Source organism: Squalius cephalus, assembly GCF_949319135.1.
Source record: "Squalius cephalus genome assembly, chromosome: 10".
In the NCBI taxonomy this organism is placed as follows: domain Eukaryota; kingdom Metazoa; phylum Chordata; class Actinopteri; order Cypriniformes; family Leuciscidae; genus Squalius; species Squalius cephalus.
In genome coordinates, this window is record NC_137131.1 from 12,292,646 (window position 1) to 12,307,491 (window position 14,846).

A 14,846-nucleotide genomic window follows, 5' to 3' on the forward strand; every position below is an offset into this window, starting at 1 on the left:
GCAGAGTTTCACTGATCTATGCCTACTGTAGGTTTGGAGCTGTACTTAGTAGGGGAGACCGAGGAATGTTTTCACACTGAGTAAGTTGCAACACCATCAGTTTAGCCAATTAGAAATGAGCTACAGGGGCGAAATCACTGTCACACATGATGACCACCACTCTCATGAGTATTTTTGAATTAGTGATTTCTATGTTTTGCCATTTTGATTTAATCATAATTAGGTAATTTAATAACTTAATTATTTATATAAATATATATATTTTACAATTCATGTACACAGTTTAAACTGGTGTATATGTTTTCTCTTAGTGTTACAACTTGCCCTAGTAAAGGGATATCAAGTTGAATATTTGCACTTTAATTTGTAGCAGATAAATATAGAAATACTACAGCAAAATTTGTAACACAGTGCAATTTGTTTTTAAACAAAAACAAAATCACTGCAGCATTACAACTCCTCTAACTGGTGTTCTCTATTCAGTGAAGCATTTTCTTGAAGTTGAAAGAACACTGTGATGTGGGCCATTAACTGAGGCTTTAAGAGGGCCATTGAAAATGACCTGGCCTGATCTCCAAATGAAAGATAAATATGCTGCAGTGTGGACATCTGTCATGGGGATGTGGGAGGAGGCTGACAGACTCAGAGTACTAAATCATTTCCACTAAATTCTGAGTATGATTCACTCCGTGACCGATCTCACACAATGTGTTTTTCACCATGAAAGGTGAAAGGTTTTTTTTTTTGTGTAGAATGCACTCTATAAACATGAATTGTACACGATGTAACCAAATGTAGTCACTGTGGAATGGTCTTTTTTTTTTGCCAATTTGGGGTTTTCATCTAGTGCAGCAGGAGATCAGCTTGTTCCAAGCACACATAAAAACGCTGTCTCCCATGAGGCACTCTAGTGTAGCAGGTCATAGACCACTGACATGGAAACTCAAATAGACAGGGATTAACTCTTTAAACTTCAACAGACTCCCCAGTACATTATGTTCCTGATGAGAAACCAAACGAGGAAGGCTAGCATGAAAGACAGAAAAATACTGCTATAGCATGAGGAATGAAAGTACTAAAATATGAAAGCCAGAGAGAAAATTAGAGGAAATTGTCAACTATAGACCAGCATCAGGGTGTAAATGCACTTTAAAGGGTCTATATGGTGCTTGAATAGTTGCTTGCATTTTATTAAGGTGCATTATTGTTCACTGTGGGACGTAGTATTTTGGCATACAAGTCTATAGATTCATTTTATTTATCTTAAATTTATTCATATTTATTTCATATGCAATAAAACACACCATCTCATGTTCTTGCTTAATTATATCATATGCAGATGACTATTTCAGGTACAGTGTTTTAAAATAACATTTCATTAAGTATCATGTAAAGCACATTTCACGGTTCCATCACCAACTTCCAACTTTATTAGTATCAAACCACTGCTACAAAATTACATCAAACATGATGAAAATGAACTTGCATACGTGCTATACACAATGTAAGCTTTAAAGTAATTAAAGTATATGATTCTTTTTTTTTCTTGACAAATATCAATATATATCAATGCCACTTAAAGCCATATATGTCATTCCAGTGATCTAGAGCCTAAAATATACAACTATATCCCTGGTGGCTAAAGTATCTCCATACACATGTAAGTAAAGATGACCATTTCAAATTTCTCATCACAGAAATTTCAGCTTCAAGAGTTGAGGAAATAAAAGTACAGCCATCCCAATATGGTTACAATGTCTATTTCACACCAAATTGAACAAAACAAAATAAAAGATACCAAAAATCAAATAAACATGTATACAAAAGAAACCAAAGCTCACAAAATATTTCTAAAAAGCATTAGTGTAAATTTGGATCATTCTGGCGGGTGTCCTCAATCTGTGCTCAATTACTCAGTAGTAGACGGGTGGATTCACTGGTGGACTTATTCCACTTCACAAAATAACTGCTTAAGATATGAACGGTGCCAACACAAATAACCCATGCCATTCAAAACAGCTAGCAACAAATTACCAGGCCAACCGACATCTAATGAGACATAACAGTGAACTCAAGAGAATAGTGTGTTTTTATAAAACCCTAGACTTGCGTTCTAAATTGATCCCTTGTTTTTTACGTAAACGCTTCTCCCGATGAGACTCAATTGCCAGTTTCAAACAGAGCTTAGCAAAAGACAGCTGTGTTAAAACCTTAGCATTATCAAAACCACTGCATCAGTGCTTGGCTAACTTATTTTCCAGCTCAGTGAAAATAATGAGCGAGGGGGTTGACAAAACACTTCATGGTGAGGAAAAAAAGCTTTAGAATTCACTCATTCTTGTTTTGGCAGCTACTTTATTATCCAGACAAATATTTTGCCAAGGAATGTTTCTACAGGCTGAGTACAGTCATGGCGGCCGGTTCATTTGTCATCAGTTTCATATCATTTGAAGGTTTAACACAATAGCCGCGAACCAAATGGGCTGCGGTAAGGATTATAGGTTTTTGTTCTTTACGGTGCTCCGTGGAGTCAATTAGAATACTGCAAAACTGCAATTACTGGCAAGCATTTTTGAAAAGGACAGAGGTTTATGTAGATTACTGTCAGCCCTGCCAGAGTGCTGCTGGGAGAGTGAGCGCTCACAGCTGGTTAATGCAGCACCCTCCAGCACTCCACAAAATCATCCTCCAGAAACTGACAAAGGCACAGGAAGAATTTTATTAACTGCCAGGTCAGAAGAATCACCTCCCCTGACCGCACACACAGCACTCTCAAACCGACTTTCAAAAGAGTCTGGCCAAGACAGAGATGGAGCTGACAGGTTTTTAATCATTGAAATACCGCCTACCACCCTCATTCTGTCTCGCCAGCAGCTCCGCTCAAGATAGGAGATGAAGTATCTTAAATGTTTGGCTTTTTGGACTGTACACGTGTGGTTACACAACACCGAAAACTTTTCTATACTGATATGTGCTCATAGGATATATATATATATATATATATATATAAAAAATCAAAATTTCTACCTGATACCACACTGCGAGGGATCCAGGAAGGTGTTGGAACTCAAGGGGTCTCCTCAGGCCACAACATAGGCGTACTGTGTTGCTTGCAGTAATTTGAACCCATTCGAAAATAGCATCTGTCTATTGGGTTTTCATGACCACCATGCGAGATCTGTCAACAACTAGCGCTTGCCTGACGTGAGCCATTTTGAAACTCATCATTGAATATTAATGCATGTCCAGGAATGTGATTATCAAGTCATTAGATGTTCAGAGCAGAAATTTGCAGCACATTTGCCTGTTATTTACAGACTCTTTTGAAAGGCTGTAACTTTCAGGAGAATTATGCATGCATGAATGCCTCTTGCCTGCTTTTTTTTAGCCTTTTTATCTTGATATCCACTTACGCAGTTTTAATGATGCTTTAATGAGCTCTTTGTTGATGTTTAATTCTCAATATTAATTAAAAGAGCATGTGCTACTTCTACATCTTTACAGAACTCAAAATTGTCAAACGTTTAAAAAAATGATCAGCTATTAGTTTGGACTGAAAGAATCAAATAGGAAGCAAGAAATACTGCGCAACACTGATATTTGTCTGGTATGCTAGTTATGAATGGCAAATGCATGAGGCTTAGACATGGCGTTTGACATGGAATGGCAACAGATCATATCAATTAATACTTTTAAAGGCACATTTTATACAGTACTTGCTTCTAAAGTGGACTCAAAATGAAGTTTACGTCGATATGAAATGCAGCGTATTTACTGTTCAAAGCTACTGATATTAATCTGAGATTTGATGGTTATGACAAGCAAGTGAAATGTTACTATTTACATCACAACGGCAAGAGCCAGGCCTTGGTGTGATGACACAGCGATGAATATTTAAACGTCCCTCCGTTTGATCTTTGAGGCTTTCAGGTCTGTAATAAGCAAAGGGACATCTATATGGTGAAACCTATATGATACTGTGTCTGATACCTCATAATAAAGACTCATGTCAGAATATATCTGTTGTAAGTGTACATGAAATAGTCTGATGACTTTTCCTGTCCTTCAAAATGTATTTTGTGCAAGAAATAATAGACAAAAAGAATGTAAGCTTGTCACGCATTAACCAAATAGCCTAAATATAGTCCATAGGAAAGGACCCAATATTGCGCACTGAGCAGAAACGATTCTGTGATGACTTTCACATGAAAAGAACATTTCATCATAGCTCAACAGACAGGCCTCGTGATGTCCAGTAGTGTGGAACACATTTCATTAAGTCAAAGCAGCCTCGAAAACTGGTTTTGTTCTCAAATGATCAATTTATGGTAAGTGGCCACCTTAACATACATATTAACTTGACATGCAGCACATTTATAATTTCTGCACATCTTAGTATACAACAAGTGTGTGGGAACTAGGGTAGAGGTTAAACTAAACCTAGACACTGGCTCTACCAATAAGATAAAATGAATTCTACTTTCTTCGAATATACACACACGTGACTCGTTTTCTATTATACCGTATGACTGGTTCACACCCTCTGAGTTAAAAGTAGATTATTTGATTACAAATGGTTCTTTTTTCCAACTTCTACTCGTTTGACAAGAATCATCAACAGTTGTGGCATCTAAAATGAAAGACAACATTGTAAACTATGCCATACTGCATACGTATTTTGTAAATTCACATGTTTGGATCCACACTTGTAAGTTTCATATTGTCCCGACAAGGGAAGTGCATATTCTTTTTTTTCTGCTTCCCTATTCAAAACTATTTCACACTGACAGAAGCAAAGCAGGTAATATGTTCATTATAAAAATCCTGTTCAAATGAATCCAACCATAAAACAATCTTAAAAAAACAAAACAAAAAAACAACAACAATGAATCATCATCAGATAAGTTCCATTAGACACTGTCCATAATTTCCTCATTTAATCAAAGTGCACATCAAATATGACCCACTTTCTGCTGTCTTTCCCATCCAGTATGGACTTTGGATCGGCCCATTACATTATTTTGCAAGCTGCCAACTGCTTAATGTCTTTTATGCGCTATTGTTATTTGATATCTTATTTAATATAGCATCAAATGCAACACTGAATATTTTCCTATTCCTTTTTCATAGTATAGCTCTGATTTTTAAGACCCCCAGGGCAGAAGGGACATATTTATTCACTTTAACCTTTTGGCCACTGTATGCGTCTCATTTTAATTTTACAATTAGGCTCACAAATAATTTTACAAGATGTAAATTTAAATTGTACATTTATCTCATACTACATGCATATTTTAATCTCGAGAGTGCAATCTATGATTTTTTTTTCCTGCAGCAAAACAACTAAATCATGTATTTCTAGAATAACTAGAAAGGCTTATGATCTTACTCTGCAAAATTCAGTTAAATGCAATTGGGGTCTCTAGCCTAGAGGTCTAAACCATTGAGGTATGCCTGCAGTTTTGGTCCAGAAAATGAATAATCATATTTCATTGTCAGTGGAAAAACCATGCACATTAGCGTATTAAACTAAAGATGCTATTCAATTGTTCACTTCACCTTTGATTGTATTACTTTTGATATCAATTTCAATATATCTACCTTTGTGTAATCTTAAACAATGTTTCTTGGTTCACTGGATTTAAATGAGCTCACCAAAAACCGTATTATTTAAACACTTTGCCCGCTTTATGGGTATGTGAATGATGTACCAGCATGGAGAGCAAGGTGGCACACTAGGGTGTCTTTCCTTTTTCAATAACAAAGACACTAATGTCACACACCCTCACTTTTCCAAAGCGTGATTTTAGCTAATTTGAGAGTGTTTGAAGGGGACGATGTGTGCCGATTCACAAAGTGGGAAATCAAGAAAAGAAAAGAAGACAAAAGAAAGAAAACAAAACCCCTAAAACCGCATGTATTTACATGATGACAAACACCACAGAAGAAAATTACCATCCCAACATAAGCAATGCTGATTAAAATCCCTTGCTGCTTTCCAAACACACTGTACCAGATTGGATCCAGCCATCAGCAATGTCAAAGGATCTGTAAATGCTCAAAAGGGTTCTTTACAGTCATTGTGTATGGCCGTCCTCAGGGCTAGTAAACGCTGACGAGAGAAGAGAGAGCCAGGATCAGGTACCGGCAGGCCAGCAGGACTTCAGCGCATCCTTTACTTCCATACGGAGCGGTGTTGGGTGCTGTAAACAACAGAGCAGAGACACATGCTGATTAGCAGATTCTCTCTCACTACTGGCAGCAAGTCATAGTCTCAGTCAAGCAGTACCTCCTCCCTTTTCATACGAGCGGAGCTCACGCTGCCTGCCTTCACATTCTCAAATCAAGACTCACGACGAGCTCGGATGCCCGAAGGAGTCCTTCAATAAGATGCCTTGTTTTAAAACCACGCTGGGTACTTAAAAATAAGAGGGCATAACAATTCATCTCAAAGACTTGATAGTATTACCTTTGAGCCTAGAGCACATCAAATCTGTTTTATCTAATAGGAAAATAAATTTGCATAAGATTATTTTAAAATATATGCAAAAACTTGCTGACATAACGCTTCTAGGTTGTTCTGGATGGTTGCTATGCAGTTGCTAAGCTGTGCTGAGTGGTTCTTACACATTACTGCATCCTTTGCTAGGGTGTTCTAGGTAGTTGCCAGGGCATTGCTATGCAGATGCTAAGGTGCACCTAGTCGTTACTGGCACATTGCTATGTGGTTGCAAGGGTATTTTGGATGGTCACCAAAGTACTTTAATTTCTTAGCATATTGCTATGCCTTATCAAGGGTATTCTGGGTGGTTGCCAGGGAATTGCTATGTAGCTGCTAAGATGCTCTGTTATTAGCAACTTGCTGTATCCTTTGCTAGGTGTTCTAGGTAGTTGCCAGGGCATTGCTATGCAGATACAAAGGTACACCAAGTGGATACTGGCATGTTGCTATGTGGGTGCAAGGGTGTTCTGGGAGGTTGCTGAGGTGTTGCTAATGTACTTTGAATGATATTTAACACATTGCTATAGTATGTGGTTGCCAGGGTGTTGCTATGCAGTTGTTTAGGTGCTCCAAGTGGTTTTTGGCACATTGCTACATGGTTGCAAGGTAGGTTGCTGAGGTTTTGCTAAGATGTTCTGAGTGGATTCTTTGCATGTGGCTATGCCATTGGCGTACACAGACCTCCGGTAGGGCAGGGGTGAAATTGCGCTCCGGGGGATGGGGGGGTTGTTCCCCCTCGGTTGATATTGTGTTCCGGGAGGTGTTTGAATGGATGAGGTGGTCGCCCTCGGTTGAAACCGCGGTTCGGAGAGCACTGCAATATGACTTTATACGAGCGATTAAAGATGCAGGGGCTAAAGCCCCCCCGTGCACGCCACTGTTCTGGGTGGTTGCCAGGGAGTTGCTGTGCAGCTGCTAAGGTATTCTGGGTGGTTCTTTGTATGTTGCTAGGCAGTTGCTCAATGGTCGATAGTAAAAAAAAAAAAAAAAAAAAGTATTATTCATGTCCGAAGCATGGTACGAGGAAAAAATTAATCTCCAAGTATGAGCAATAGTAATAGTGATGCTTGCCTTGGCAAACACCACAGATATGCCTGTGCTGACGTTAGGTATGCTCATATTTTCACAGTCAACACCGATCTCAATGGCAGAAAGCCTTCAGGTCTGTCCCCGAAGCAAAACAACTTGAGTCTAGTACTCAGGAGAGGCGCTTCAGAACAGGTGTGAGAGTGTACAGGCATTCATCTTCATGAGAGTTTTTATTTCACAGCTCTGTTAATGACAGACACTGGCCTACCTAAGGAGATTAGTACATCACACACACACACACACACACACACACACACACGAGATTATGTGTCCTGGCTGGAACTACTGACTTTCTTTTACATCCAGCAATTTTTCCAATGCTTTTGTTGTTTGCAAATACACATTTAATAGAGTCATTATTACTGTATATGGATTCATTTGTGGGAACTGTTTTCCTGCATTCAAAACCACAATAAGGCTGAATCACAGCATCAAATGGCACATATGACAGTAATAAGGATGTTTGTGCATGGAAGGTTGATAAAATAATTGCTTTGTGACAAGTCCTCTCCCGAATTGCAAAAAATGGGAGCTCAAATCTCAGATGAAAAGCCGCACATCCATTTTCGCTTCCATTCCAGCTTTTATGGCTTTAAATTACCAGTGTTGCTTAAAAATATTATACCAAAAAATTACAGCCACGTGCAATGGGAAGCCTAGAATATCAGAAATGGCTATATGAGATAGAAAATGATGCAAATTGTGATGATGAGCGTGAGATGCATGGTCAGGCCGGGGAGGAAACGAGAAGAGCGAACTGCCCTGTACACTGCGGCTTCATTCTGCCTCCATCCAAAGCACCGGATAATGACACAGTTTTTGCTAGGCAGAGAGAGTGGAGCCGGTAACCATGGAAACAGCTCACATCCTGCATTGGCCCCTTTGCCAGAGCCACAGAGTGTGCACGCTACCAGTGGAACAGAATCATTTGGGCTATAGGCACCTGCTGCAGTATCTAACTATAAGCACCCTTTGTCAAAAAACAAACAAAGCCATATGGCCTGTGAATGGAAAAGGATGAAAGGCTTTGTCTCTACAGTATATTTCCTTCCACCGCCCACATCGGACTTATAGCTACTGTAACGTCAGCGATGATTCAGGGTCGTGCCAGAAACATCCTATCATCTGGCACTAGAAGCAATTAAGAAAAGCACCAATATTACCTGCCTGGCTGCGTTGTGTGAGTTAGGGAGCTGTTTAATATCCCACTGCGTCTAAATCAGTCTGTTGTTGTGACAGTGCAGGTTGTTACTGCACTTGCCATTTTAATTAACTGAAACCCTCCCCACCCAGACACTGGCTTCCTTGTGATTACTCTGCTTTAGGTCTAAAGTGTGTAAATACAGTGAGAAAAGGGGTATATTGCAGTGGCTTTTGCAACAACATGGCGGTCCCAGAGACATATGAGTGAAGTTAGTGCAGGTATTAAGACTGAGATGACATTTCGCATCAAAAAACAATCGGTGGATTAACCGTCTAAAGACGGCATATCTTGAGATACAAGAGCATCAATTTCCTCATTAATTTCGGATCAGGAGGTAATCAGTCATGCGCGTCTAAATCATGGTTATACACTCTATCTAAAGCACACAAAACGCCTCGTATGATTATGAAGAGTACACGTATTATAATCCTTCATAATGATCGCCGAGGACACACGGACAGAAGTTTCCTCAAAGCCTATGTAAAAATGTCCTCAACTCCAATTAAATGAGGGCTCTTCCTCTGTCTTCAATTGTGCATTTGTTTTGGTTGATTTAGTTTACAGCTTAAGATTTTTAAGGCATAATGTTGTTGGTGTGACAGAATAAATGCAGAATAAAAAGAGGGTCTGTCACCCTATAATCAGCTGCTAGTTCGAGTTACACCATTCCTTTTAACTGGCACAAGACCCATCGTTAAGCTCCTTAATGAATTTCATCCTTCCATTCAACACTCTCCCTCATTGTGCCGCTCTTATGCTGTGATAAAACAAGTTACATTTATAATACGACTATTTCCACAGTTTCCATTATTACTGTATTAATATAAAATGGATAGTTTTGGTTCTGGCTTCTGATTAGTCAATTCCTACATTTGAATTGAATTTGAGGTAGCAAACAGGAACTAGTAATGACGATAGGGCTACATTTACGGTCATGGCTCAGGAAAGTAGGGCCCTATAAAATCCGTTTTATTTTTTCCCAAATTCCGTTTTATTTTTCCCCAAATTCCGTTTTTTCCGTTTTAATTTTTGCAAATTCCGTTTTTTCCATTTTAATTTTTGGGAATTCAGTTTTTTTTTTACCCTTTACTGTTATTTTAGTCGTAAAAAGAGTGTTTTTAATGTTAATGATTAAAATATACACAAATAAAATAAGAATGACCCTAAATTTATTGAGGTAACAAACAAAATTATCGTTTTAAGAGGTGTTAAATGTGGTTTGGTTTGTTTACTTTAGTGAATGTATTAGGCTAACTAACATGAACCACGAGCAATACATTTGTTACTGTATTTATTAATCTTTGTTAATCTTAGTTAACCCTAACTCTGCATTTTTATTATGTTACTTCACACAGTGCATTAAGCTAACTAATGTTAACTAATACAACTTTTCATTTAAATAATGTAGGCTACTAAATGGTGAAATTAACATTAATAAAGATTAATAAATGCTGTAGAAGTGCAGTTTATTAATAGTTAATGTTAACTGATCTAGTTAACTAGAGTTTAATAAATGGAACCTTATTGTAAAGTGTTACCGATTTTGTTATACACCGAACCGATTCAGTGTTGGACAGATCAGTTGTTTTAACCATTCATTAAAGTGAATCGGTTCAAAGGAGTCATTAGTTCGCGAATCGGACGTATCATTAGCAGACTTGTACGCGTTGTGTGATTATCCCGGCAGTTAGGACATCGCACAAGATTTGTCAACACAGACAACATTTCATCATTGGATAGGTTTTGTTTAGTTTATTGAAAGTGTTTTTTTATGTCAGCTGAATGGGCGGAATGCTTTTCAGAGAAGAAGGCAAGGTAAAAAAGTATTTTTTTTGCACAATTCACACCCAGCGGTAGCCTAATTCAGGAAAAAAAAAATATCCGAATACTCCACGTGAAACTTCGTTCTTCAGATCTTTTATCATTGTGTCAATTCTCAATTGATTTAGATTAATAAGCGCGAGGGAGTGAGAGAGAGCAAGACAGTTTGAAGACGCGCGCGCGACCGGGCCTCTCTCTCTCAGTTCGTTCTTTCAGTAATATGCGATTTTCCTCAGACATACGTTTTTCTCCCACACAAAAACAGAATTTTATTCCAAATATCTAAAATTCCGCGAAATTCCGCGTTGACACTAGATTCCGCGTTAATTTGCCAATTCCGCGATTCCGTCCGCGATTCCGTGATCGCGGAAATTATAGGGCCCTAGGAAAGCCCTGATTATTTTTCATTTATTAAGAATTTGATTTTTTTGGCCAGCAACTGCTCTCTGGAGGACGAAACCCTCAAGACCCTGTTCTGGATCGGGGCGAACTTCCACAACACAACCACCTCCCAGACACCACTGGACTGACTTGGAGGGAAGCCGTCGTGAGGTGTCTGGAGTGCATACGGCCCCCGATCCAGAACCCGGCCAGACCCAGAGCCCAGCCTGTCACCACCCCGTTCGACGACGCCTAAGCCCCCCGCAGACTGCCGCAGACTTCCGCGACGAGTGAGCCTATACCCAAGGATGGTAAGGCAGAAAATAACGTCGCCCCAGAGCCGAAGCACCATGGAGAGTCCGACCAGGGGTGTGAGCTGACGTCGCCGTCCATCGCTGTGGGAGTCCTCGGGGAGTTCGAGGGCATGGAAGCGAGCCCCACTCACCCTCCCGCCACTGAGAGTGAGCACCGGCTGGACTTATTGGACAGTTTAATTGAGTGTAGTGAGATTAATTCCCTTCATCCCTGGAACTTATCTGAATCTGAACCTGTATCTGAATCTTCATCAGTCCTATTAATCCCACCCATCCTCCCTCTCCCGCCACCTCTACTAATTGCCATCAAGGACACTTGAGCCCGTGGTTCCGCCTCCAGCCTAGTCGCGCTCTATCCCACCTCGACCCATCGACCTGGCTCCTGCACCTACGCTCCTTCCTCTCTTGACTACAGCATCGACCATCGAGCATTCGGCCTCACTGGACTCCCTTGGACCGTCGGCTCCACCTGGGTCGGATATTGCCAAGCCTCAGCTACGGACTTGCGGGCCGTCCTTTGCGGCCCTCCACCCCTTTGGCTTTGGCAAGCTCCACCCTCCCTCAAGCTCCACCTCCACCCTCGGTCGCACCAGCTCATCCTCTGCTCTCTGGATCTCCACCTCGAGGGGTCGTCGCTGCGGCTCTGTTGTGGCCGCCCAGGTCATCAGCGCACCATCACTGCCTCGGACTTCCGTATGCGTTGCCGTCGATCCTCGCCCTGAATCCATCACCATCAAGATTCCTATTGCCGTCGACTCCGTCGGCATGGCTGAGCTCTGGGTCGTTTCCACCTGGCCACTCCTACCCACGTTACCACAATGGATGCTACCTCCTTCTGTCCCGCCCTGGTCGTCATCCTCCATCTGTCTGTCTGCCCCTTCTATCTGCCCCTTGCCACATCCTCCTCCCAAACCACCTCCATCTTCCCTCTATTCCTTCTCTCTAATGTCACAGTCTGTTCTATTTCAGTTATCATGGACATTGTTTGTTTTCATGTCACATGCCTTCCTTTGTTTGTATTCCCGCCATTTCTTAGTTACCATGATCACCTCATTATGAGTTAGCCTGATTCTGTTCAGCTGTGTTGCTCGTTACCTAGTTTGTGTACCTTAAGTACTTCCTTTTCAGTCACTCCTTGTCTGTTCACCGTCTTGGTTAGTGTGTGTTGCTACCTGATTGTCTATTTGCCAGAATTACCATTAAACCTGTCGTTTTGGATTTCTTATCTTCGTCTGTGTTTGCCTTCCTGCAACCACCATGACACAACTGAACAAAAGTGACAGTAAAGACATTTATAATGTTACAAAAGATTTCTATTTTAAATACAGTAAATTATGTTCTTTTGAACTTCCTATTCATCGAAGAATCCCCCAAAAAGTATTATGGTTATGCCAAAATGATTAAGCAGCACAACCATTTTCAACATTAATACTAATTCTAAATGTTTCTTGAGCACAAAATCAGTATATTATTTTAGAATGATTTCTGAAAGATCATGTGACACTGAAGTAATGAGTAATGAAGCTGAAAATTCGGCTTTACCATCAAAGGAATAAATTACATTTTAAAATATATTAAAATAGAAATTATTTTCATGATTTGCTATCACAACTTTTTATCTTTTGTCAAATCAACTTAGATAACGTGGTTCAAATAACATAATATTTTTTAGTTTTTATTTATTAAACCAATCTCCTTCATTGGATTAACAATTTCAAAATTTCAATGAACTCAAAATTTGAAGGCAACCTAAGGTCACTTACTTTAAGTAAAACCAACAATAATTTTTCACAGAGCAGTTATTTTAAATTGTAATAATAATAATAATACAATAATAATAATAAATACAATATTACTGTGTTTACTGTATTTGGTGAGCATAGGAGACTTATTTTTAAAAACATTAATAAATGTTACCAAATCTAAATTAATAAGTCAAATAGTCTTGGATTAATTAAGCTTATAATGTTGGATTGAAAACCTTGTTCGTAGTTCGCAAAAAAAGTTTCTATAAGGATTTATAGACCTTACAGACGAACATATTTATGGACCAGGGTGAAATTACACTTAACTTTTCAAAAATGCCATTATGTTTAATTTTCTGTGAGATGTAATTTAGCAAATTCCACATCATGTCATTTCAACTCAAATTCCATTTAACTTTCTGTGAAGCATGACCAATTTCATTCAAATTCAAACTCATGAACTAAGCAATTCTTAAATTCTGAATTTTGCACAAAGCTGATGGCCCTTAGCATCATTAATGTTGGTTTATTATTTAATAAAATAAACCATATTCGACAAACGTAAAGTCAACTGTTTTGATGTGTACTGTTGTGAAAATTCAGAATCATCACTCCCTAACATAGCACTGGCAGCAGTTTACATGATTAAATGAAAGCAATCATCTCATTGGCGGTTATGTGAGGGTGGCCATATCTCCAGGTAATCTGCACAGACGACGGCTGGCTGCAGCCCTTCTCCCTGGAGGCTAGTCTTCTCTGGCTTCGAAAGAAGGGTTCAATGTCCTTGACCATCAATCAGTGGCCTATTGTTCCCTCTACTGCCTCCAGAGAAAGCCTCTCCACGCAGGCCTAAGCTTCTGCCGAGTCCTTGGCAAACTGGCGTAAATCCCACATCTCCAATCTTGGATTTGACAAATATTCCCTTTAAGTCCTCTTTCAGTGTTTCTGCTCTCCATATGATAAACTACCTAATTCCCTGCCTCATAATAGAACAAACATGAAAAACGTTTTGTTTTCCTCGGCTTGCTTTCGCACAAACATTGAGCCGGTTGGCATCATTATTGCGATGAGTGTACTTGGAGGTTAGAAAACTTTCCTTAACTCAAAGGAAGGAAAGCTTTATATATTTATTAGGGTAGTTAATTTAAAACATTCATTTAGCACAATTAAGCAGCACATTAGGAGTACAGTATGACCCTGTTCATGTTGGTCTTGCTTTTTTTTTTTTTTTAGGTAATATTGATACATGTGATATTATCATGTATGTCAATATCCTGTCATATAATCAGGTTTATTAATATTAATTATATTAATATGAATATCATGTAGTAAATTTGATTTAAAAAATAATCGACTGACAGCCCTAATTCATATACTTTGGTTTTTATGTGGTACTGGAGTAAATTAAATGCAATGCACAAAGTTATTTTTGTTTATCCATGAAATCAGAATTTTGCAATAAAACAGTATGAGAAAGAGAGAAAGATTTCTTCATTTATTCATTAGGGCTGTCAATTTAACACATTAATTTAGTATAATTAAGCTGCACAGAATAAGTAAGGGGGTGTTCACACCGTTATTGAATTCAAAAACAGCTGGAAAGAGCGCAAACAAAATGGAATAGAACGCAGGGGTCTCGAGACATGTTTTTCCAAACTGAATTAATTTTAACTTAACACAACCAAAGAAGTCAGTCTGAACAGCAAGACAAGACATGACAGATAAAGATGCCAATCTGACTCATGTATGTAGACCAACAATTAAAAAAACAGGATGGACGGAATGTGCAA

General features: G+C 39.1%; 1 protein-coding gene across 1 annotated transcript in view; it reads right to left on the reverse strand.

The window, feature by feature from the left end:
* Positions 1-1,315: 1,315 nt before the first annotated feature.
* Positions 1,316-14,846, reverse strand: part of negr1 (neuronal growth regulator 1) — a 153,798-nt gene continuing 140,267 nt past the window's right edge. Inside the window, exon 7 of the mRNA XM_079882816.1 lies at positions 1,316-6,203. Within this exon, the coding sequence (XP_079738942.1) occupies positions 6,103-6,203 (101 nt within the window). The 3' untranslated portion in view covers positions 1,316-6,102. The remainder of the gene's footprint in view (positions 6,204-14,846) is intronic.